This window comes from Rhinatrema bivittatum, chromosome 9 (genome assembly GCF_901001135.1).
Source record: "Rhinatrema bivittatum chromosome 9, aRhiBiv1.1, whole genome shotgun sequence".
Lineage (NCBI taxonomy): Eukaryota > Metazoa > Chordata > Amphibia > Gymnophiona > Rhinatrematidae > Rhinatrema > Rhinatrema bivittatum.
This window is the reverse complement of record NC_042623.1, coordinates 55,174,987-55,201,037: the sequence shown is the minus strand read 5'-3', so window position 1 is coordinate 55,201,037 and position 26,051 is coordinate 55,174,987. Positions and strand designations below refer to the sequence as shown.

At 40.9% G+C, this 26,051-nt stretch overlaps 1 protein-coding gene across 1 annotated transcript in view; it reads left to right on the top strand.

The window, feature by feature from the left end:
- LAMB4 (laminin subunit beta 4) overlaps positions 1-26,051 on the top strand; it is a 261,501-nt gene that overhangs the window by 96,986 nt on the left and 138,464 nt on the right. Inside the window, exons 15-17 of the mRNA XM_029617285.1 lie at positions 3,417-3,548; positions 4,459-4,629; positions 25,280-25,401. Coding sequence (XP_029473145.1) covers positions 3,417-3,548; positions 4,459-4,629; positions 25,280-25,401 — 425 coding nt within the window. The remainder of the gene's footprint in view (positions 1-3,416; positions 3,549-4,458; positions 4,630-25,279; positions 25,402-26,051) is intronic.

Here is a 26,051-nt window from a genome sequence, read left to right as displayed (position 1 = left end):
CTCTCACTTAGCTTTCACTGGAAGTGGGAGTACCACCAAGGAAGGAATAAAGCATTTTCCTGGCAATCACCAGTCCTAACCTTGAAAATGTAAAAGCTATTTTCTCCACCCATAGATAGTGACCCCCTCTTGGCTTTTTGATCCCTGATACAGGGGTCGCAGCAAAAGTCCCTGGGGCCACTGTTTCCCAGCTTACTCTTCTCTGTCATCATAAGAACATAAGAAATTGCCATACTGGATCAGACCAAAGGTCCATCAAACCCAGCATCCTGTGTCCAACAGTGGCCAAGCCAAGTCACAAGTACCCAGCAAGTACCTAAACATTAAATAGATCCATTGCTACTAATGCCGGCAATAAGCAGTGGCGTTCCCTATTGAGTAATAGTAGTTTATGGACTTCTCCTCCAGGAACTTATCCAAACCTTTTTTAAACCCAGTTACACTAACCACTGTAACCATATACTTTGGCAATGAATTCCAGAGCTTAACTATGTGTTGAATGAAAAAGAATTTTGTTCCAATTTGTTTTAAATGAGCTACTTGCTACCTTCATGAAATACCCATAGTCCTTCTATTATCTGAGAGAGTAAATAACCAATTTACATTAACCTGTTCAAGTCCTTTTATGATTTTGTAGACCTTTATCATATCCCCCCTCAGCCATCTCTCCTCCCCAAGCTGAACAGCCCTAACCTCTTTAGCCTTTCCTCATAGGGGAGCCATTCCATGCCTCTTATCAGTTTTGTTGCCCTTCTCTGCACTTTCTTCAGTGCAGCTACATCTTTTTTGAGATGTGGTGACCAGAACTGTAAACAGTATTCAAAGTACGATCTCACCATGGAGCGATACAGAGGCGTTAGGACATCCACCATTTTATTTGCCATTCCCTTCCCAATAATTCCTCATTGTTTGCTTTTTTGACTGTTACAGTACACTAAGCTGACGATTTCAATGCATTATCAACTATGACGCCTAGATCTCTTTCCTGGTGGTAACTCCTAAGATAGAACCTAACATTGCGTAACTATAGCATGGGTTATTTTTCCCTATATGCATCACTTTGCACTTGTCCATGTTAAATTTATTCTGCCATTTGGATGCCCAATTTTCCAGTCTCACAAGGTCTTCCTGCAATTCATCACAATCCGCTTGCGATTTAACTACTCTGCATAATTTTGTGTCATCCGCAAATATGAGCGCCTCACTCGTCGTACCCCTTTCCAGATCATTTATAAATATATTAAAAAGCACCGGTCCAAGTACCGATCCCTGAGGCACGCCACTATTTACCTTTTTCCACTGTGAAAACAGACAACACCATCCAAAACAGTACAGGAAGCCACCAAGGGGGCCAGACTGGCTGGGAGGAGGACAAGCCTCTGGGACCCTAAGCTCTTGTATGGTCTCTCACAACCAAACAGCCTCTCTCCCACTTGTACTCATGTGGGCAGATCTCTCAGTTCAGCAGGCTGGTTCTTGAGGTGTAAATGAGCAGACAGGGCTTGGAAAGGTGTTCAACAAAAACAAATTGTTTACTGTAACCTAAGGATAGAGTCCCAACAAGAATGGCAAAAAATCATCAAAAAGAAAAAAAAAGCAGTGTCCCAATGTCCATGTCTCTTCCCAGTGATGGGAAAAAGGAAAACTTCTCTCAAAAGTAAGGCAGGAAGCTGGCAGTGGAAAAACAAACTCCCTCCTTCAAAACAAAATGACAAAGGCACTTCCTCAAAAACGAAGGTCTTCTTCTCCTAATAGGTCAATAGACCCCACTATTGCTGGACACAGGGCAAAGTAGCATCCCAGGCAATTATAGACCCCACATTGACTGTTGGCTGGGCAAACAGCACCCAACTTATCCCCTCAGGCAGGGGGGGGGTCCCTCCTGAACTGGGAGCAGCTCAAAAACAAACCAGTTCTCTCAAAAGTAAAAATCTTCTCCTCAGAGCTCTCCCAGTGAACTCCTGTTGCAGACTGGGGGGGGGGGGCTATTGGGATCCACACCGAACAGCAGCTTCCAGTTCCATCAAAAAAAACTGCATCCAACCCCACTTTCCTTGTGCTCTACCCAGCTTATAAAGGGGAGCTCAGCCAATCCCAAAATAAGGAGGAATGGCCAACCAAGTGGGGAGGATCAAGAAATGCAATAAAAAATTCTCCCAGCAGCTGGAATGAAGGCAAAAACATCTGGTAAGGAGCAAAGACAACCTTCCATTAGTACTATCCATTTCTGGGGAGAATTTCATCCTAGGTGTCATTTGGGGTTACCTAGGCCAACCTGCCTCTTTAACTAGGTAGACCTTTTCATTGATGTGCCACCCAAATCACTCAGCAGCTTTAGCACTGAAAGATACTTGAGCATGATGTGCGTTTGGAGCCAAGGCCTCCCTTCCTTTTCTTGTGATTGAAGATGATGAAGACATGCTGATAGATGTGTAGAGGGTATCATGTTTCCTGTGGGAGAGACAGCCGCTCAGACATGTGGGAAACACAAGAGAGATATTGCATTAATGGTTGCTTCATGGTACAGTCTTGTTGTCTCAGGATCCTGATGGGAAGGTAGAGGGGGGGTGTCACTGGCTGAAGGCTCTTCAGCTGTGTATATTATATTCATGATTAACATAATTCTTGGTGATGCCTGCAGAAGGCTATGACAAGAATCAGCACATTGGCATCCCTAATTTACTTAGCTTGATACCTGGAGAAATGTCTCAGTAAGAGGTGCATTCAAAGGCTTTACACACTAATCTGCACTGAGGAATCAAATAGATATTTGACGGAAAAAGGAGGATCTTAAATGACTTTGATTTGTTTAAGCTGTCAACCAAATTCACCTTAAAAAAAATTGATAATACTGTTGCTTTAAAACTCTGCCATCATTTTATTCTAATGGTGACATCGCAATTTTTTCTTCACTGGTTTTGAAATCTTCCCAACCAACAATAATTTGGATATGATTGCTTGTATTTCTAAACCTGTACTCAAGGTGAATTAAAAATCGGGTACAATAGGTGGGACCCTGCCTCAAAGGGATTTTAATCACAGTTGGTACCTGAGGCACTAGAAGGTGAAATGACTTGCACAAAGACTCAAAGAAAATCAGTGGGAGAAGCGAGATTTGAACCCTGTCATCCATATGAAACACTTTCTTCCTGTTTGAGAAACTGGGGCACAGTGGTATGATTTGATTTGTATTTTTGAAATTATAATGTGATTTTAGAACAGTCTGGGAGTATACGAAAATAAAACATGATAGTGCGGCTTTCTTTGAAGTAGTGGCCTAGCAGTGGATGGCAAACTCAGCTTCCATTCTCTTTCCTTCTTTTGCTTTAGATTTCAATATCTTTTTTTTTGTTAACCATACCAAAAGCTGGTTTACACAAAAATGTCCTCTCTAAATTTACCAATTTTTATTTTAGGTTCAACCCACAAGTTTACCCAACTGTGATATCTATTTCCGCCAGCAAGGTATTGATTTCCGATATGAAAATGGAAAAATAATCTTAAATAGGATGACCTCAGGCAACCTAGAAGGAAAGAAACAGATACAGGTAAGAAGTGTTCAGGGTCTGTGCCTTATGTATCAATGTCTCATTCTTGTTGTTCGAGTTGAATGAAAACAGAGGAATAAGAAATATCAGACCAAAATAAACTAATCCAAACTGTAGGGATAAGCTGATTTTTCAGTAACACAATCATGATCCAAAAAGGTGATGTTCCATCTGAGTGTATTTTAAGGGGGAAGGGGGGGTGAACTTCCTTGAAACTGTGAGCCACAATTGGGGTTTATAATCCAGATAATTCAGCCAGAGACTTCATTATTTTTACCTCTGTTTTTCCATATTGCAAAATATGATTATGGATTGCTATTTTTTTTAAAGCCTACCCTAGGAAAAATACACAGATAGAGCTTCAGCCTTCTGAGGTATGATCATTATAATTCAAAATTTATACCATCCCTTCAAAGTCACAAGATTATAAGAAAGTCTAAAACACACAACACAAAGGGTTAGATTCAGTCTGATAACGGTTTAACTAGTTAGGAAAGATATTATGTACATTGATTTGTCCAATGTTAATATTTCATTGCAATCATGGAAGCCAACTTTTCAAAATGATTGGAGATGCTAAACTCAATGCAAATTACCCCTCCCTGGACACAGTAAAGAAGTGGTCAAGCAGTCACTACACCTCCATAGCTGGTACCTATCATTGAAATATTGGGTATATTAGTAATACAAAACACAAACACATTTTAAATCCATGAGTAAAAGGTTGAAGGCTGCTTCCGATCACTAGGCCATATAGTCTTCCTCTCTATAGTCATATTTTTAGCTAAGTTAAACAATTAGTCACAAGATTATATTTAGCATCCAGTATATCAATTGAATTGGAAATGAGTTTAAACTTGTTCCTAATACACATTGTTTCTTATTTAACAATGTAAATATTTGTGTGCAGGAGTCCATTCCATATGTGAAGATGGTTTTCCGAGAACCCTCTTCCGATAAGCCTGTTACGTGGACAGGGCCTGGATTTGCAAGTGTTCTCAGTGGAGCTGGCCTAAGATTCACTGTCAATAACATTCCCTATCCAATGGACTTTGTTATTTCTCTCCGTTATGAGCCTCAGGTATGTTATTGCCTGAGTTATCTATAATTATTTTCTGTTCAAATGATGCAATGATTTTGAATAACAACGTGTGTGCATTAAAGCCAGTTTTCAAATCAGACATTAAGAACCTGATATCTAATTTGGTTTTCAGAATCTCCACAATATAGACCAAAAACAGAACTGTCGCTGCATTGTGCTTCCTAGAAAACTTTGGGGTAACCTGCATGGAGTGGCACAGTAGTATAGTCAAAGCTGATTTTTGTTTTGGATGGGACCAAGGTTAACAGGATGGGCAGTAGGCATACAGGTCTGAACTCTACTAGTACTCTGATTGATAAATAATGCCTTAGGGCAAGGGTGGCCAACTCCCGTCCTCAAGAGCCACAAACAGGCCAGGTTTTCAGGATATCCACAATGAATATGCATGAAATAGATTTGCATGCACTAACTCCATACACCCAATAATGAATTTCTAAGTAGTCTGTAATGTCCATTATGCTTCATGAGTGAAACTTTAAAATATTTTAACTCAGTTATCTCAAGCACTTACCAACATTAAAAATTTTGTATTAATCTATACTAATTTATTTTATTTGTATTGCAGTTTCTAAATACATAAGAAAAATATCATGTAAAAAGCACAGAACATATAAACATCAGATGCATTCAATCATAATAAAACAATGTATTCTTTCATGAATCTACTTTCCAGAAAGGCAGAGATCATCATAACTAAATAAAAGGCAATAATCATAAGAATCATAACAATCATAAGAATGGGTACAGAGCAAAACTAGGACAGTTTACATTACAACCCAAAATACAAAAAAAACAAAAAAAAATCTAATCCTGGTATCACATCAGTGAAACAAAATCCTTCCACTGCTAAATCCCTACAGAGAAACTACACACTAGCAGAAATGCTGTACCTCAGTGACACATGCAGAACACAGACGAACCCTTCCCTACAACAAATTAGAAACAAAAGCATGCAGACAAAACCAAATAGAAAGCCCAAGAAACCAGACTTGGAACAGTGGAATACTGAAGAAAGTGTAGAATACAAAAATATAAGAACTGTATGTAGAGAGACTCCCAAATGCTATACTTTTCAGAGTCTGGTACCTGTATGAGAAGCTTTGAGTGGGAGAGACCCAGGGGTTGTCTTGGTTGCTTCATATGGAAAAATGTTCACAAGATTCTGCTTGTAATACCACTAAAAGATCACTAGATGGCCTTTTATAAGAGGGAGCATTATATTTAATTGGCAAGGTGGCTGTGGGGAAATGGTGTATATGTGTGTGTGTGTGTGTGTGTGTGTGTGTGTGTGTGTGTTTGTGTGCACACGTGCACTCCTTTAAATTGTGGGGTTTTCTTATTGATTGACCACATTTTAGATGGGAAATTTTGGTGGGATTTTGCTCTTTCTTCCCTGCCTGTACCAGAAATGGGTTTGGGCCCTGGGACCTCCAGGAATGTGATCTTCTGTAATAGCCAGCCTGCAAGCTAGTGGGCCTGGAAACTTAAGAACATAAGAAATTGCCATGCTGGGACAGACCAAGGGTCCATCATGCCCAGCATCCTGTTTCCAACAGAGGCCAAACCAGACCACAAGAACCTGGCAAGTATCCAAACACCAAGAAGATCCCATGCTACTGATGCAATTAATAGCAGTGGATATTCCCTAAGTAAACTTGATTAATAGCCGTTAATGGACTTCTCCTCCAAGAGCTTATCCAAACCTTTTTTGAATCCAGCTACACTAACTGCACTAACCACATCTTCTGGCAACAAATTCCAGAGCTTAATTGTGCATTGAGTGAAAAAGAATTTTCTCCGATTAGTCTTAAATGTGCTACTTGCTAACTTCATGGAATGCCCTCTAGTCCTTCTATTATCCGAAAGTGTAAATAACCGATTCACATCTAAGAACATAAGAACATAAAAAATTGCCATGCTGGGTCAGACCAGGGGTCCATCAAGCCCAGCATCCTGTTTCCAACAGAGGCCAAACCAGGTCACAAGAACCTCTACTCATTCAAGACCTCTGTTTAGGAGTGAGGCCCTGTAGGGGTCTCTTCCTCTCAAGGGGAGAGGCCTGGCTTTGGGTATGTTTTTTCCTCCTCCTGAGGAACTAACCAGGAGGTGAAGGAAAGATATAACCAGGAGGTGCAGAAGAGACATAAACAGTAGGCAAATTTACATTTACATCTATTAGGTTTATATACCGCCTAACACAGAATGGTCTTAGGCGGTTAACAATGAAACATGCATAAAATAATTGATAATAAAAAGAAAACATAAAATTACATTAAAAAGCATAAAAGAATAGCAAATTAAAATATTGTTTCAAATCATAAAACTAAAAAATAGGCAGATTTAAACAAATGGGTCTTGAGAAGACCTTTGAACTTTTTAAGCGAGTCACATTTTCATATTTCAAGTGGGAGGAGATTCCAGAACATAGGTCCGGCAATGGAGAAGGAGCATTCATGTGTAATACAGAGGTGTGCTGTTTTAGGTAAGGGGACTTCGAGAAGGAGGTGTTGTGATGAGCGTAGAGAATGAGTTGGTTGGTAAAATTTGAGTAAGGAGTTGGCCCATGGACAAGAGACATCATTCAGAAGTTTATATATTATTGTTCTCAGTTTATATTTGATGCATTCGGATATGGATAGCCAATGGAGATGAATTAGAGTTGGGGTAATGTGATCTGAGCGTTTTGTGTCAGACAGGAGTCATGCAGCCGAGTTGATTAAGAGTTGGATAGGTCGTGGAGTCGCAGCAGGAAGACCAATGTGTAAAGCATTACAATAGTCAATAATTGGGAATAAAGACGCTTAAAGAACAATATGAAATTGAGCAGTGAAGAGAATTTTTTTTAAGCCAGAAGTAACTGAAGTCTGAAAAAACACTGTCTGATGACGTACTTAATTTGTGGTTTGAAAGACAAAGTGCTATCTAGAAAAACACCTAAACTTTTAATTTGTTTACTAATGGTAAATGTTGCACTATTGATGGAAATGGTGGTCTGTGATATCTGGGAGTAAGGACTGGAGAGTACTAGGAATTCTGTTTTTGACATGTTTAGCGATAATTTGTTGTGATCCAACCAAGATTTTATTGAGGAAAAGCAAATATTAGGATGGACGAATGCAGATGAGAAATTGAATATTGTCTACATAGAGTTTATAAGCATCAGTGAAGTTTGAGAGAATCTTGCATATGGGTGCTAGATAGATATTGAAAAGCAGAGATGAAAGTGCAGAACCTTGAGGAACACTGGTTTTGATTTCAGAGATATCTGAGAGGGAGGTGGCAATTGTTGAGAGCGATTGTGATAAATTGCAGGAAGACCTTGTGAGGCTGGAAAATTGGGCATCAAAATGGCAGATGAAATTTAATGTGGACAAGTGCAGGGTGATGCATATAGGGAAAAATAACCCATGCTATAGTTATACAATGTTAGGCTCCATAGGTGCTACTACCCAAGAAAGAGATCTAGGCTTGAAATCGTCAGTTCAGAGTGCTGCAGCAGTCAAAAAAGCAAACAGAATGTTGGGAATTATTAGAAAGGGAATGGTGAATAAAATGGAAAATGTCATAATGCCTCTGTATCGCTCCATGGTGAGACCGCACCTTGAATACTGTGTACAATTCTGGTCGCCGCATCTCAAAAAAGATATAATTGCGATGGAGAAGGTACAGAGAAGGGATACCAAAATGATAAAGGGAATGGAACAGCTCCCCTATGAGGAAAGAACTAAAGAGGTTAGGACTTTTCAGCTTGGAGAAGAGACGGCTGAGGGGGGATATGCTAGAAGTGTTTAAAATCATGAGAGGTCTAGAACGGGTAGATGTGAGTCAGTTTTTTACTCTTTCGGTTAATAGAAAGACTAGGGGGCACTCCATGAAATTAGCATGTGGCACATTTAAAACTAATCGGAGAAAGTTGTTCTTCACTCAGCGCACAATTAAACTCTGGAATTTGTTGCCAGAAGATGTGGTTAGTGCAGTTAGTATAGCTGTGTTTAAAAAAGGAATGGATAAGTTCTTGGAGGAGAAGTCCATTACCTGCTATTAATTAAGTTGACTTAGATAATAACCACCGCTATTACTAGCAATGGTAACATGGAATAGACTTAGTTTTTGGGGTACTTGCCAGGTTCTTATGGCCTGGATTGGCCACTGTTGGAAACAAGATGCTGGGCTTGATGGACCCTTGGTCTGACCCAGTATGACATGTTCTTATGTTCTTATGTAACCAATTGAAAACTGTGTTAGATAAACCAATTTCTTGCAGGCGGTACAATAAAATATTGTGATCCACAGTGTCAGACGCCAAGGAGATGTCTAATGAAATAAGTATGTATTGATGGCCATTGTCAATGCCTCTTCTAATGGTGTCAACAAGAGAAAAAGTAAATATTCAGTATTGAGAGCCTTGTGAAAGCCAAATTGATGAGTGTCAAGGATTTCATATTTCTCTATATGATCTAATAATTGAGTTAAAGCTGAGGACTCAAGAATTTTTGAAAGAAAAGACAAGGAGGAAATTGGCCTATAATTTGATAGGTCAAAGGAGTTAAGATTAGATTTTTTTAAAAGAGGACGGCAACTGCAAATTTTAACTTATCAGGGACATTACCTGCTTTCAATGAGAGATTAATTAAACATGTGAAAATGGGAACTAAAGATTCCTTGGCAGCTTTAAATAAAGCAGTGGAGCAATTGGCTTGTGGACACATGGTAGTGTTAGATTTGGCAATGTGATTTGTGATCTCTAGTGATGAAACATAATTAAATTCTGACCAAGACGGAGTGGTAGAGATAGCTTTATTTAAGTACTATTTTGGCATGCTTGCAAAATTGAGAGTTAGTTTTTCAAATGGAAGAATGTCACGGCAGAATGCCACCATCATCGCATGTTGCTGACTGGCAACTAAGACATCAACTTCCTTTAGGCAAGTGTGCATGTGCATGCATAATATAGGCTCTGCAGCAGGAAAAACTGAGTGGTGCCTCCCAATGACATTAGCTCAACCAGGCTATTTAAGCAAGGACCCTGCAGCATTACCTTGTCTCAGCAACAGATCTCCTGCCTCGTAGAAGTGTGTGTTGCTCCTGTGTTCCTGGTTGTCCTACATTCCTGTTTGTTCCTGAATTCCTCTGCTCCAGCCTTGCCTTGCCCAGCCTGCCTCATCCAGCCTTGCCTTGCTCAGCCTAATCTCGTCCAGCCATGCCTTGCCCTACCTGTGTGTCTTCATCTGTCCGTGGCCTGATCTCCTGGACATGACCTCTTGCATCAGACCTGATTACACTTGGTGCCACCTGGATCTGACCACTTGCATTATACCCTGTCTATGCTTGCCTGCCACCTGCCCCGACTATTGGATTGTTTCTCATCCCCACAGTCTGCTGCCTGTCCTGACCCCGGCATGCCTCTGGACTCTTGCTCACTCCACTGCCCTAGGGAGTTTCAAGGACAAGTGTGTATATTAGTGCTGTCTGCTAGTTCTCAACAGGTCCCACCATGCCAGCCACCAGAACCCAAGAGCTCAACCTGCGGGGAAGATGGGTTGTATAGGCGAAGCTCCAGTCTATCCCGCATCAGGGTGCATTTGCCAGCTGTCGGCATCGGCCTCATAGTTTTGACTACAAGGCTGTGCCAACTATACCACAGCAACAAGAACTCACTCTCATGCCATTCATAACACCATCTTTTTATGTTCCCAGTTGGGAGGGTTACATGTACATTCACAAAAATGCCATATTCTGATCACTAAAAACTCAAAATATTTTTTTTTTTTTGCCTTTGCTATCTGATATTTTTATTTTTCTAATCAGTTGGCCCACATGCTTTTTTCCACTTTCCCCTTGTCGGTCCTTTCCTAACTCCTTTTTCAGGTTCTTTTTTCTCTTTCTGTTTCTTCTCTCTCCTCCTATTTTTTTTCCCTTAGTCTCTCACACAGACACATAGGCTCTCACTTTCACATGTCTTCTCTTACAGGCTCCCTCAGATAGTACGTGCACACAAACACACACACACACACACACACACAAGCTCTCACTCTCACATGCTTTCTCTCACCAACTCCTGTTATGTCCCGCGGCCATGGCAGGCCACGACCACGGTCCCCTACCTCGGCCGCAGCAGTCACCCGCTGCGGCAGCCTCCGGGGAAAACCCCTGAACGGGTGTAGGTGCTCCCGCGCGGGTCCCCGGCCTGACCATCGGGGGGAGAGCCGTCCCTGCTCTGCCCCCGCACCGTTCTGCAGTCGTTTCCTCCACGGAGGAAATCAAAGATGGCCGCCGCCATCTTTAGGCGCGAGGCCACGCCCCCTTCAGAACTTTAAAGGGACCTGATCCCTTTAACAACCTCACCTGTCCTGGATCAGCCTAAGCAGAGGAAGTATTTAAGGGAGCTTCCTCTGCTCATTCTCTGACTTGGCAACGTCCTCCAGCATTGTCTTGTCTGCTTACCTCGGTGAGTTCTTGAGCTTGGATCCCTGTTCCTGTTTCGGCTTGGTCTTCCCGGTTCCTGACATTGGATTGGCTTCGGTACTTCTCTGGTGTGTGACTCGGATTGGCAAGCAGTATTCTCTGTTGTGACCTCGGACTGGCAAGCGTTGATTCCTCGGTGTGTGACCTCGGCCTGGTAAGCGACGACTCTCTGGCACCTGATCTTGGACCCCTCCTGGACTCCGTCTCCAAGGGCCCGCCTAAGTCCCAGCAGTCTGGGTCCCTATGGGCTCCTCCTGGGGGGACCGCAGACTTCCAGCGTGAAGCTCCAGTCAGCCCTTGCACTGATACCGCAGCTCCTCGGGGTCCACCTAAGTCCCAGCGGTCTGGGTCCCTATGGGCTCCTCCTAGGGGGGACCACAGACTTCCAGGGGTGAAGATTCAGCTCCTCTTCTAGTCTCTTCATCGGTCTGCAGTCATCTCCGCCTCCAGAGCCGAGGGTCAACTGCGCTCCTCTTCTGTTCTGCCTCGCCACCCAACGAGAGAACCTACGAAACCTCCGCAAGGTATTCCATTCTCTCATCGGCCCAAGGGTCCACAAGCCTGAGCTTAACAACTCCCTCATACATACTCACACAGGTTCATGCTTTCTCTAACAGGTTCCCTCACACACACATACATTCTCTCACTAATGCTCTCTCACAGGCTCACACACACATACACACGGGCACACACATACCAGGTCTCACATTTATACACACTCATAAGCTCTCACTGTCATACTTTCCCTCACAAGCATTATTCCCTCTAAGCTGTGTGCATGTGCATGCACACACAGGTCATGAATGCTGTGCACATTTAGAGATGATTATAAAAGCTCGGAGCACACCAACATTGGGACATATGCATGCATGTAAGACATGTGCACAGCCAGTGGATTTTAAAAGCAGCCTACATACACACGCATCTTCCGATGTACAAATATCTCACTCTGCCAGCCCCTACCAGATGCACTCCTCCTTAGGCACTCACACACCTGACGTTACCACCTTTAAATGGCCTGTGGTGGTAAAAGCCCCATGGTGCCTCTTGATGACCTCACAGAGCTCTCTCTGTCTTCTCCTCACTACTTCAGCAACAGGTCCAGCTACTCCATATTAGTTCATGTTGCCTCACAGAGTCTTCAGTCTTCATCCAGCTGCCTTCACCCAGCTTGTCTTTGGTCTTTATCCAGCTTGTCTTCAGTCTTCATCCAGCTTGTCTTCTGCCTTCACACAGCTTGTCTTCAGTCTTGTTCCAGTCTGTTCCATCCTCCATTGCCTGCTTGTTACAGCTCTTGTCTGCCTGCTTCAGCCCTATCCAACCCTCTCCCTCTCTTTTGGATGGATACCCAGTTGAACTCTGCCTGGACTTTGGATACTTCTGACCGCTGTGGCCTCTGACTCCTGTCTCAATTTCAAATAGGCCTGCTTGCTACCTGCCTATGACCCTTGCTAGCTATGGACCTTCTCTTATCTCATCAGCAGAGACCCCACCTAAGTCCTGCCAGTCCATGTACCCAAAGTCTCAACCTGAGGGGAATGTGGGCTGGTATAGGTAAAGGTCATGACCTGTCTCTGCCTTGCATGTGTCCACCTGCCAACAGTGGAAACCTGAAGGGAGGAGAGTCAATCTTAGCTTGGCCTAAGAGTCCACAGACACAACACATTGAACCTCCAAGAAGGCTGCAGGAGCTGTATGGAGGGACTGTAAAAAGGTTTCTCAAAGTTAAATATAAAAATTACCTGGAGGCAATGGTGGTGGCAATGCAGGCTCAAATGCTGACAGGGATGAAGCTATGGAGGGCTGCACAACGTGTTAGGGGCCCGAGATAATAGTGGAGCCTGAACATATGTGGAGACCTATTGTGAACATAAGAACATGCCATACTGGGTCAGACCAAGGGTCCATCAAACCCAGCATCCTGTTTCCAACAGTGGCCAATCCAGGCCATTAGAACCTGGCAAGTACCCAAAAACTAAGTCTATTCCATGTTACCGTTGCTAGTAATAGCAGTGGCTATTTTCTAAGTCAACTTAATTAATAGCAGGTAATAGACTTCTCTTCCAAGAACTTATCCAATCCTTTTTTAAACACAGCTATACTAACTGCACTAACCACATCCTCTGGCAACAAATTCCAGAGTTTAATTTGCGTTGAATAAAAAAGAACTTTCTCCAATTAGTTTTAAATGTGCCACATGCTAATTTCATGGAGTGTCCCCTAGTCTTTCTATTATCTGAAAGAGTAAATAACCGATTCACATCTACCCGTTCTAGACCTCTCATGATTTTAAACACCTCTATCATATGCCCCCTCAGCCGTCTCTTCTCCAAGCTGAAAAGTCCTAACCTCTTTAGTCTTTCCTCATAGGGGAGCTGTTCCATTCCCCTTATCATTTTGGTAGCCCTTCTCTGTACCTTCTCCATCGCAATTATATCTTTTTTGAGATGCGGCGACCAGAATTGTACACAGTATTCAAGGTGTGGTCTCACCATGGAGCGATACAGAGGCATTATGACATTTTCCGTTTTATTCACCATTCCCTTTCTAATAATTCCCAACATTCTGTTTGCTTTTTTGACTGCCGCAGCACACTGAACCGATGATTTCAATGTTTTATCCACTATGACGCCTAGATCTCTTTCTTGGGTTGTAGCACCTAATATGGAACCTAACATTGTGTAACTATAGCATGGGTTATTTTTCCCTATATGCATCACCTTGCACTTATCCACATTAAATTTCATCTGCCATTTCAATGCCCAATTTTCCAGGTCTTCCTGCAATTTATCACGATCTGCTTGCGATTTAACTACTCTAAACAATTTTGTATCATCTGCAAATTTGATTATCTCACTCATCGTATTTCTTTCCAGATCATTTATAAATATATTGAAAAGTAAGGGTCCCCATACAGATCCCTGAGGCACTCCACTGCCCACTCCTGGCTAAAAGACAGGAAACAGAGAATAGGATTAAATGGGCAATTTTCTCAGTGGAAGGGAGTGGACAGTGGAGTGCCTCAGGGATCTGTATTGGGACCCTTACTGTTCAATATATTTATAAATGATCTGGAAAGAAATACGACGAGTGAGATAATCAAATTTGCAGATGACACAAAATTGTTCAGAGTAGTTAAATCACAAGCAGATTGTGATAAATTGCAGGAAGACCTTGTGAGACTGGAAAATTGGGCATCCAAATGGCAGATGAAATTTAATGTGGATAAGTGCAAGGTGATGCATATAGGGAAAAATAACCCATGCTATAATTACATGATGTTGGGTTCCATTTTAGGTGCTACAACCCAAGAAAGAGATCTAGGTGTCATAGTGGATAACACATTGAAATCGTCGGTTCAGTGTGCTGCGGCAGTCAAAAAAGCAAACAGAATGTTGGGAATTATTAGAAAAGGAATGATGAATAAAACAGAAAATGTCATAATGCCTCTGTATCGCTCCATGGTGAGACCGCACCTTGAATACTGTGTACAATTCTGGTCGCCGCATCTCAAAAAAGATATAATTGCGATGGAGAAGGTACAGAGAAGGGCTACCAAAATGATAAGGGGAATGGAACAACTCCCCTATGAGGAAAGACTAAAGAGGTTAGGACTTTTCAGCTTGGAGAAGAGACGACTGAGGGGGGATATGATAGAGGTGTTTAAAATCATGAGAGGTCTAGAACGGGTAGATGTGAATCGGTTATTTACTCTTTCGGATAGTAGAAAGACTAGGGGACACTCCATGAAGTTAGCATGGGGCACATTTAAAACTAATCGGAGAAAGTTCTTTTTTACTCAACACACAATTAAACTCTGGAATTTGTTGCCAGAGAATGTGGTTCGTGCAGTTAGTATAGCTGTGTTTAAAAAAGGATTGGATAAGTTCTTGGAGGAGAAGTCCATTACCTGCTATTAAGTTCACTTAGAGAATAGCCACTGCCATTAGCAATGGTTACATGGAATAGACTTAGTTTTTGGGTACTTGCCAGGTTCTTATGGCCTGGATTGGCCACTGTTGGAAACAGGATGCTGGGCTTGATGGACCCTTGGTCTGACCCAGTATGGCATTTTCTTATGTTCTTATGTTCTTATGTTCCCTTCCACTGAGAAAATTGTCTGTTTAATCCTACTCTCTGTTTCCTGTCTTTTAGACAGTTTGCAAACCACGAAAGGACATCACTACCTATCCCATGACTTTTTACTTTTCCTAGAAGCCTCTCATGAGGAACTTTGTCAAACGCCTTCTGGAAATCCAAGTATACTATATCTACCGGTTTACCTTTATCCACATGTTTATTAACTACTTCAAAAAAGTGAAGCAGATTTGTGAGGAAAGACTTGCCTTGGGTAAAGCCATGCTGACTTTGTTCCATTAAACCATGTCTTTCTATATATTCTGTGATTTTGATGTTTAGAACACTTTTCACTATTTTTCCTGGCACTGAAGTCAGGCTAACCGGTCTGTAGTTTCCCGGATCGCCCCTGGAACCCTTTTTAAATATTGGGGTTACATTAGCTATCCTCCAGTCTTCAGTACAATGGATGATTTTAATGATAGGTTACAAATTTTTACTAATAGGTCTGAAATTTCATTTTTTAGTTCTTTCAGAACTCTGGGGTATATACCATCCGGTCCAGGTGATTTACTACTCTTCAGTTTGTCAATCAGGTCAACCACATCTTCTAGGTTCACCGTGATTTAATTCAGTCCATCTGAATCATTGCCCATGAAAACCATCTCTGATACGGGTATCTCCCCAACATCCTCTTCAGTAAACACCGAAGCAAAGAAATAATTTAATCTTTCCGCGATGGCCTTATCTTCTCTAAGTACCCCTTTAACCCGATGCACCTGAAGAGATTGTGGAAGCCAGTGTTGTTATTTTACCGCAACTGACCAATTTCTTGGTCAACTGCGATAAAATATTTGCATCACATTGCCTATTAATGATCTTCTTTGCATGCATTTTTGTTATGCATGCATGCAAATTGTATGTAAAGAAATTGTAATACAGAAGGGAACCTGGGTGGGGAAATGCAAAATATTGGGTATATTGCCACAATAGTGAACCTTATGCTGTTTAACATGTGTTAGAGTATTACCATGGCTTGATGCATCTCCCAGTAAGTTTATACCCGAGGCAAAGGAGGGTAAAATGACTTGCCCAAGTTCACAATGAGATTTGAACTCTAGTTTCCCTGGTTTATAGCCCTAGTGAGTTATTGAACCTTACACGTTGAAAGAAGAGTCAATAAACTGCTGAAAGCTCTCTACATCTAAACTGATCCTGACAAAGAAGAAGGAACATCTGTGAGCTTTTCCTTAACTGGAGCGCCTGACTAAAAAAATAATTGCTGTAACTCCAGTTAAGTTTTAAACAGAGCTGAGGAAAATTGCGGATGAAGAGAAGTGCTGGCAACAAAGAAGCTTTTGGCTGAGAGTAATACAATAAAAAGAAAATTAATTTAACAAGATCTTTGACTAGGGATTGAGTGAAAGTATAACTGTTATAGAACACTGTTCTTTCTCAAGGAGTAGAACATTATTAATTATTCTTTTATTTTAATAATTAGTGAATAAAAAGTTACAATAAGCTGTCCTGGAACGCACACATTTAGGAAACCCTACACACTTAGCTGGTGAAAGAACAATGGTATAAGAGAGGCAGTTTCTTTTTTTGATTTTTTTAAAACTTAGGATAGTAGGAAAAAGAACAGAGAAGAAGACGAGACGAGGATGATAAAACCTACAATACATTGGAGCTCCAGCAATGAACAGAAAGAACTGGAACAGAAAGATACGTGTTACACACAACAAAATATAGCCAGGCCTGAGCTTATTAACTGAAGATGGACATACAAAAATAAACAGACACAGTGAAATAAAGGAGAGAGAATTATAATAAAGAGAAATGACAAGAAAAACAAAGTGAAGTTTAAGAAAGATACAATGCACTACGCTATACTTACCTTAGCAAAGACTTCCATCGAGCCAATTTTCAGTCACATCTGTAAGACAAGAAAGGATAGCACAAAGTATCAATTCTTGATGAATGGACGAAGACATAACATATAGAAATAAAATTTAAAGGGTTTTAAGTGTATAAGATTCAATACTTATCTGAGATTAGTCCTGAGTAGAGTTTCAGAATTATTGATTTTAATCCTGTCTCCTATTATATGGTGATTGTGGGGTTTATTTATTCCTCAGTTTGGGTCACATATTTTGGGAAGGAAGGTTTATTAAACTGAACACCTTGTATGATCAACATCTCATTGCCTGCTGCCAGCAGATACAACTACACTGAAACATCTTTCACCTCAGTGATGACAAGTCTTCAACACACAAGGCGGTATAGCTTACAGGCCCATGGGTAACACAAACTTCAATGAGCACTGGAAGATCACATTTTAACATGTAAGGGGACCTGGTGTTAGCTTAAGGAACTGGGCCTTTGCTGGTAATGTTAATATGGACAACCTCAGGAAAGCCGGTCAACATTAAAATTTAGTGAGCCAGCAAAGGCTGGGTAAATGAGCCCTGTTTTTTTGGCCCATGGACCATAATTTGCCCACCTCTGGCTTAAATATTGATCTTAAAGGAAGCAAAGTTGTAAATGGCAAGGGTCACAATGGCCTACTATTGGAGGTGGTAGAGGCATATTTTCAAAGAGAAATGATTAGAATACTTTCTCTTAGAAAATGAGTTAGTGTAAAGTATACATGATAAAAGTACCTGCGTACTTTGTACTTATTAATTGTGTGAGTATTGGTGAGGATTTGTGTGGGTGTTGATGAGTGGGGGAGGTATAATAGCGCTCATGTTTTTGAAAATCCCATGTATGTGATTTACTTTACTTCCCCAACATAAACACTCCCTCTACCTCCTCAAAATGCCTCTTTATAACCAGCAAAAAGGACAAATGCTGTAGAAGCTCACATGTACTTTCAAGCAGGCAGAGGAGACCAATTCTCAGACAGGCCAGTTTATCCAGATAAATTGCTTTTTTTATTCAGGCAAATGGCTTTGAAAATTGCTCAAATTAAACAAATAAGTAAATAAACCTGATTAACGGAAAACCATGGACGTAGGGAACTATACAAGAAAAGTAGTGTGGAATGAAAATCGCTTAATACTGACGACTAACAAAAGAGAAAAATTACTGTCTTCAATCTTCTTGTAAAATGAGCCAGTCTATTGCCGGAATGGAATTGAGGCATTGACCTTTTACACAGTCCTACTGTACCTACAGATTCAGCATTTTGCAGTTCTGGTTAGTTCTAGAAGATTCTTTGTCATATTGCTATTGGCACAAAAACCACAAGAAAAGGGGGAAAAATAAAGTTTAGTAGCAAACTTTGTTGTCCGGTATGTGGAGGCCTTAGCCACATCTTTGGCTACAACCAGATTTCAAACATTGTACCGTATTGTTATGTTTCAATTTTTTTTTTTTAAATGTTTATATGCAAATAAAATTGTGCTAGAGCGTAAATTTCTCTCTGTTGATTGCAGTCATATATTTAAAACTCTCTCGATATCATATCAACACTTTGCAGATATGCTTATGATATTGTACTTATCTTTATAGCGATGCCATCCTTGGCTTATTCATTCATGATAATCTGCTTGGTGTATAATACCCGACACTGACAGCATTTTGATGAAAGGCATCTGCTTCAGGGGCTAGAGAGAGAGAGTGTGCTAAACACAAACATATATCACATAACTGAATCAAAACTTAAACCGGGACAAAGACCACAATGGGGGTTATTTTCCAAGCCACATTATGGGCTTTTAGAAAAGGGGAGGGGTTTGGGGCAGGATATCTGGCCAAGTGGGCTGGCTTCGCAATTTGCGAAGCCATATTGCACAGTTTTAATGAGGGAAATAACCACACCTTTTTCATTTGTGTTGAGAGAGAGAGAGATGGACGCTCTACTTGGGTAACATCAAGCTAAGTTGAGAGAACAGTGTACAAATCTCATCTTTGGTTGAGTTTCCTCACTCCAAAGGACATAAAATCTTCACAAGAGTGTACTGTTCTGTTCGTACGTCTCACTCTGAATGTCAAAGTGGCCCCTAACCCCTACACTAATACCTAAACCTCACCTCAAGTAACTAGGTGGGCCTCCTATAGAGATATAAATACCTAACTACTCTGAGATCCCTATAGCTAGTATCGCTCTCTCTCTCTTGATCTCTCTCTCTCTCTCTCTCATGGTTGGAGGTAGGAATTACAACAATTGTGGCACTTACCATGAAAAAGTTTTGCACTTTGCAGTAATACCTATGCAAAGCGCTAAGATAGCGCACATTGCGATAAATAAGCTATTACCATAAAACACGCCCCTCTTCCTATTGCATGTGATAGTTTGATGAATCCTGGCCAATGTTTGTAAAACCACTTACTGCCAACTTGCTGTCTTCCTTCACATGATCATCATCTTGAGTGGATCTATAGTGCCTTACCTCATTTTAAAGGCAGCTGGATGGACCAATTACACTCACGTTCCATGGTGACAGCTGGCTAAACCACGTTGCTGTCAAATCTTATACTCAGAGTCCTGTGTGGTGATAAGTTAGTAGATATGCGACCATTCAATTTCTTTATTTAGACCCAGGGGTGAGACTGTATCCCAGTTAAAAATAAAATGCTGGTCTAACTGGAAAAGTCGAATATCAAAATTTCCCCCTCTGGGAGAGCGTTGCAATTGAATCAGAATGGCCGCCCATACATTGTCTTTGGTGTGGGAGGCTGCTACCCAATGAGACATCAACAGTGCCTCCTCCTTGCTTTGGCGTATACAGCTAATATGTTCCTATAGATCCACTCAACATGGCGATCATGTGAAGGAAGACAGCAAGTTGGCAGGAAGTGGTTTTACAAACATTGCGGTCTTACTTTATCCTGGTTTTAAGTTTTGATTCAGTTATGTGATACATATTTGTGTTTAGCAGGCTCTTTCGCTAGCCCCTGAAGCAAACATCTATCGCTGAAATTCTGCCAGTGTCAGGCATTATACACCAAGCAGATTTATCATGAATGAATAAGCAGAAGAATGGCATTGCTATAAAGAAAAGTACAATATCATAAGTATATTTCCAAGTGTTGATAATGCATCAAGAGAGTTTCAAATATAAGACTGTAATCAACAGAGAGAAATTTATGCCCTAGCACAATTGTATTTGCATATAAAAATTTATAAAAAAAGAAAATTTGAAACATATCAATATGATACCGTGCCGTAGTGCAATTGGTACAGTCTCATGGGCTGGGCCCTAAGGTTTGCGCTGGCGGCGGTTGAGCGAGTCATGGCACGGACCAGGCTATGATAGAGTCCACAAGGCTATGGCAAAAGCTGAGGGCTTGATGGGAGCAAGACGGAGACTGGAGGGAACAAGATCAAAGGTGAAGACTGAAGCAGAGCAAGGGTGAACATAGTAACATAGTAATGATGGCAGAAAAAGACCAAACGGTCCATCCAGTCTGCATAGCAAACTTCCCATGGTAGTAATTGCCACGCCATGCAGGTTATCCCCAAGCCTTATATTAAGGGTAGCAATAATTACAATCCAAACCAAGCAACTATCAAACGCATTACAATTTTGCATTACAAAATTATTGTTAGTAATGTTTATAAAGGGTAAGATGCCTTCATGATAAGTTAGATAATGCTGCTTGAGCAGGCTATGCTTTTAGACTTGGCCGTAGAAGGAATCTTGTATTTTATCCCTAATGTCTGCATATCAGTACCCCAGTCTATAAAAGTCGAGGCCCAGCATTGTCTGTCGTCTGAATCCTGAGCTTTATCACTGTCTGCATATCAGTACCCCAAGCTGTAAAAGTTGGGGCCCAGTGTTGTCTGTCATCTGAATCCAATTCCCCTTTTTCTCCTACTGTTAAAGCACAGAGCAATGTTGCAGTTGCATCACAAGTATCAAGGATAACTGATTAAAGGTAGTAATCCTTGTGTCTTCTGTTAAAGGTGGTAATTTCTGTTCTGTGCAGTTTACTCATTCATTTGCAACCCCTGAATGTCCTTAGTTTATGCATGTTGGAAATCTATATTGCCTAGTCTTTGCATATAGGCAATATACGGAGTGGAAGAGTAGCCTAGTAGTTAAAACAGTGGGCTACAAATGATGAGACCAGCGTTCAAGTCCTGCTGTGGCTCCTTGTGATCTTGGGCAAGTCACTTTACCCTCCATTGCCTCAGGTACAAACTTAGATTGTGCCCTCTCTGGGGATAGGGAAATACCTTACAGTACCTGAATATAATCCACTTTGAAGCACTGAAAAAAAGTGCAAAAAGTGGAATATAATAAATAAAATATATAAATCTTAATAAACTAATAGGCTGTAATGTCAGCAGTCTATAAATCCATCTCTCTCAGATAGTGTTTTTTTTTATTATGCCATAAATTTTTTTTGAAAAAAAAATTATCTGTATATTTTGTATTTATATTATATGGCTGATTGGTTACAGTGAGGAACAAATATATAGTTCCAATGTTTGCAACTTACCGCTCCATATATGACTGCCCACTAGTTTCACAACTTTTCTTGTATATTTGCCTAAATGCACGGTTTTGTGTATCTTTGAAAATTGTCCCCCACATGCCTGCTTGCAAAATATAATGGGAAAAAAGCACAAGCTTTGGAGGAGCAATCAATCAATCAATTGCTCTCCGACTTTGACATGATTTTGCATAATTGAAGTTACATTTCCAAGACACACACCTTACATATAGCAATCTATGAAAGACAACCGATACATTTTCTCCAGGGACAGAATATATAAACAAATAATTTTTACTCATTCTGTTTCAATTTTTAAATCACCTTCAGGTAATTTTTAAAGCACCTTCACCTTTCCTTTCCAAAGAGAATAGGAGAGATACAGATGACCCACTACCACCACTCATATACAAAATTTGTCTTTCTATATAACCAGTTTAATCCAGACTTAATGTTCAGGCTTCCCCTGAAACTGTTTCTTTCTGGATTATTTACATGGTCATCAAGTACCATTTTAATAACATTTATTATTCATTCTACACCCAAGAATATTACCTAAGTCTTAATTTTTTTTTTTAAAGAAATCTCTCATAAGAAAAAGAAATAAAGAGGAGACATTTCATTTACCAGGAAGGTTACCTATCCCTCAAATTTTCTATTTGCTTCTTAGGTCATTCCCTCCCGTTTTTTGTAAGAGAAATGTAAAAGTACTCTCTGAAGTTCTACCAAAATGCTGAACATCTTGATCACTTTAAATGAATTTACTTTAATTAGGCCCCTAAGGAACATCTTGGTCAAGTCACACACCACACATATGCAGTTTATTCCATTAAACTTAAACTATTATCAGCCCTACTTTTGCAAAACAAAAAAACAGTGGGATTTCTCATGACCTTATTTCCCAGAGGTCGACTATGCAATCTATTCAGTCCTTTAACTTCACCTCTGAGACATCCCCCATTCCTGGCTACCCTGTGATGTGTCAAATAGACAGTTTTCATATAACAATTCACTCCCAATACAAAGTTCTCATCAGCCAGAAAGAAAACATCCTGAAAGACCTAGTCTAAAGCAATGTTTTTTCAGAGTTATCCACCCAAGCTCACTCCTCTCTTTCTTTCATTACAAACAAGGAAGTTCAGCACAGATTTCAACAGTAACTGCTCATGAGCAGAGGGCCTCACTGCAGTATTAGGTTCATTTAGGACATACAGCTCTGAAACTCTAGGCATGAATAAAGACTTTGGCTCTGATTAATAATAGGCCAGAACAGACAGCGTGATGCGATACTCATAGACCTGTTTGTCATCGTTGCGAATGACGTAAGCATGAGCCTCTCTTGCCTGGGTGCAATTGGCACAACCTCGTGGGCTGGGCCCTAAGGTTTGCGCCAATGGCGAGTGAGCAAGTCTTGGCATGGACTAGGCTATAACAGAGTCCACAAGGCTATGGCAAAAGCTGAGGTCTTGATGAGAGCAAGACGGAGACTGAAGGGAACAAGATCAAAGGTAAAGACTGAAGCAGAGCAAGGCTGAAGAAGGCAACTGGAGCAGAGCAATACTGAAGCTGATAAATGAAGCTGGAAGCGGAACAAGGCAAGGCTGAAGACTTGGAGCAGGGCAAGGCTTGACAACTGGACTGGAACAAGGCCGAAGTCAGAACACGCAACCTTTTGCTGAGGCAAAGCTGAAGAACCTGAAGAGCACTTTTATAGGGCAAGTGGCTGTGACACCATCCAAGGGCGCCATGGCTTTTTCTGCCATGGACCCTTTAAAGGGTACTGCTTTGGGCACACACGTACCTAAGGAACAGTCCAACGACAACACTCCCTGCGGCGTCCTGTCACATGCACCACTCAGCATCGTCTCACTGTGGCAAGGCCCACCAGACTGGGTAAGTGAAGCCATTCACAGGAACTCCCCAAGAGTGGCAAGCGTAACAGTCATGGATAGAGTAACTCCCCTCCATGCCATCCAGATGTTGTAAATAGACTTCATGCATTTGCATTTGCTGAGCTATTTCAATTGTACATCTCAAGAAGTTTGTAGGGTCACTCTGAGGATCTGATCCAAACAAATCCAGTGTTCATTCTTGGATGAAGAGATTTGTTTGGATTTGTCAGAGTGGAATTAGGTTGCATCCCCTCAAAGAGTCTGCACTTAGCACTTTTTTTGTTGTTCTGCTCTATTATTCTGCCAGATATCCTTCAGTATTCTAACTGGCTTCACATTGAGCATTGCACTATGGATAGCTCCCACACAGCACACATGCGCACACACACACACACACACACAACTCATATGGACAGCTCCCACACGGCACACATACAGTGCACATGTACAGTGTATATGCACAGCTCACACACAGCGCTACAGCCTGAGCCACAAGGTCAGCCTTCTATCTTTATTTATTTATTTTTTTGTACACCAAAAAATGTTACCAGGTTTATATACTAAGTATCAAGTTTTCTAATTTTTCTACTAACTCCAGTATTGTGCTTTTACTTGATTGCACATCTCCAAAATAAAAGATATTGCGCTACCTCTAAGTTACAGCTATACTAAAACAGTAGATAGAATCTCCATTCAATTTAACAGCAATGCAGAGCAAACAAGAACGCCACCCTCTGCATTTGAGGCTCACAATTCATAAGCTTCAATATACCACATTTATCTTGCAGAGAGGCTGCTTAATGGTGCATTTCTGAAGACTTGTAGTTTATATTACAAAATGTTTCATAGTGTCACATTTTGGGCAATTGAGAGATATTTTTGTGTAGGGTTTAAATTTCTACCAAGGATAACACTCAAATCAACTGCATTGGTATGCATTTCTGTGTATTTTTGGCATGGCAAGCACAGAATCCTTAAATATGGCCCTTGGTAGCCCCCATAAATCCTCCCTTTCTTCCTTTGTTCACATTGCTCGTGCTGAAACAGCCTGACACCACAATCTCCTGTTGTCAGAATCCATCCATACATTTCTTTTGGTGCAGCTAAACCACTGGCCCACTCTGGAACCACTGCATATCTGAATTTGTGGGATTTGCTTTTAATTAGACGCCCCTCCTGCTGTCTCCATTTCAGCTGGTATAAAACATTGCTGCCCTTTTTGGTTGGGTTTTTTCCTTCTCCATGGCCTTGCTTCCCCTCATAGCTTCTCTGAGGAGATTCATTGGCTCCTAGTAGTGGCCCATGTTCAGTTTAGGGTTCTTAGCATCACAGCTCTCATTTTTCATGACTCTTATCCTTCCTTGCTGGTCACTCTTTACCAGCTCCCTCACGTCTTATTCTTCTGGTTTTCATCTTCTCTCTTCTTTCGGCCCCCATCTTCTTCAGTTTTCAATCAAAATTATCAATATGATTGCACCCTCTTAGTCTCTCCTATGAGACTCATTGTTGAGCTAAGCAGCCTGGGAAAGGGAGTCATGCAAATTAAACTTTTTAATGAACCTGTATCTTTTATGCTAATTGCCTGTTCAGTAAGTTATTCACAAACATGCATTAGGATTTGTCTAGAAATTAGCCTGCTACCATAAATCTCTATTAATACAGAATTGCAAATCTGATGGTTTTATGAATCCATGAATGGTGTTTTTGAATGTAATCACCAATTGTCAATATTTTTCCCTAATATGTAGTCTTCAGACGACTGGAAAGCCACAGTAGTGGTTAAACCATCTGATCACTCAAGAAGCGAGCACTGCAGTAACAAGATTCCCATGACGGAAGCCCGATCACTTATTCTGCCAGCTGCAGGCAGGTCTGAAATTAGCAACCTATGAAATCTGAAATATTAATACTTTGACATGTTCTTTTTAACCCAGTGAGTTGGGGAGACGTGACTATTAGGTTTGTGTTCATGCTACCAGAGATACTTGGACAGATTTAGGTAAAAGTTTACATTTGTCCTTTATTTAAAACCCATTTCAAACCCATTTTACATTAATTTTTTGATGACTAAAAAGCAAGCTTGTTTTGCAGCTTGAAATTGGTTTGCAAATAGTTTTCGATTTCTTTGTAAACTAGATACAAAATTGATGACAAATGCTACTGCTCACAAGCTTCAAGTATACACTGATTCAACCATTTTTTCTGTATGCAATCTCTTTAAGAAAGCATATTAAACAAGGACCTTATGGTTGTGCTATGTTGATAGCACACAGCACATTAAGGATGACAATAATCGCCTCCTTTATAATGTCTTGGGCATACTGCATGCCATGCACTACACTGTTTTATAGCCAATTCATATCCCTAATCATGATTCTGTATTGAAAAGGAAGGGATTTTGAAAACGACTTTAAAGCATTTAACTGCATTGCATATTGAGCCATTTTACCATCAAGTTGTTGTTGAAGACCTCCCATTAACCTTTGGACCTGGAGGTCATGCTGTACCTACTTTCAATTA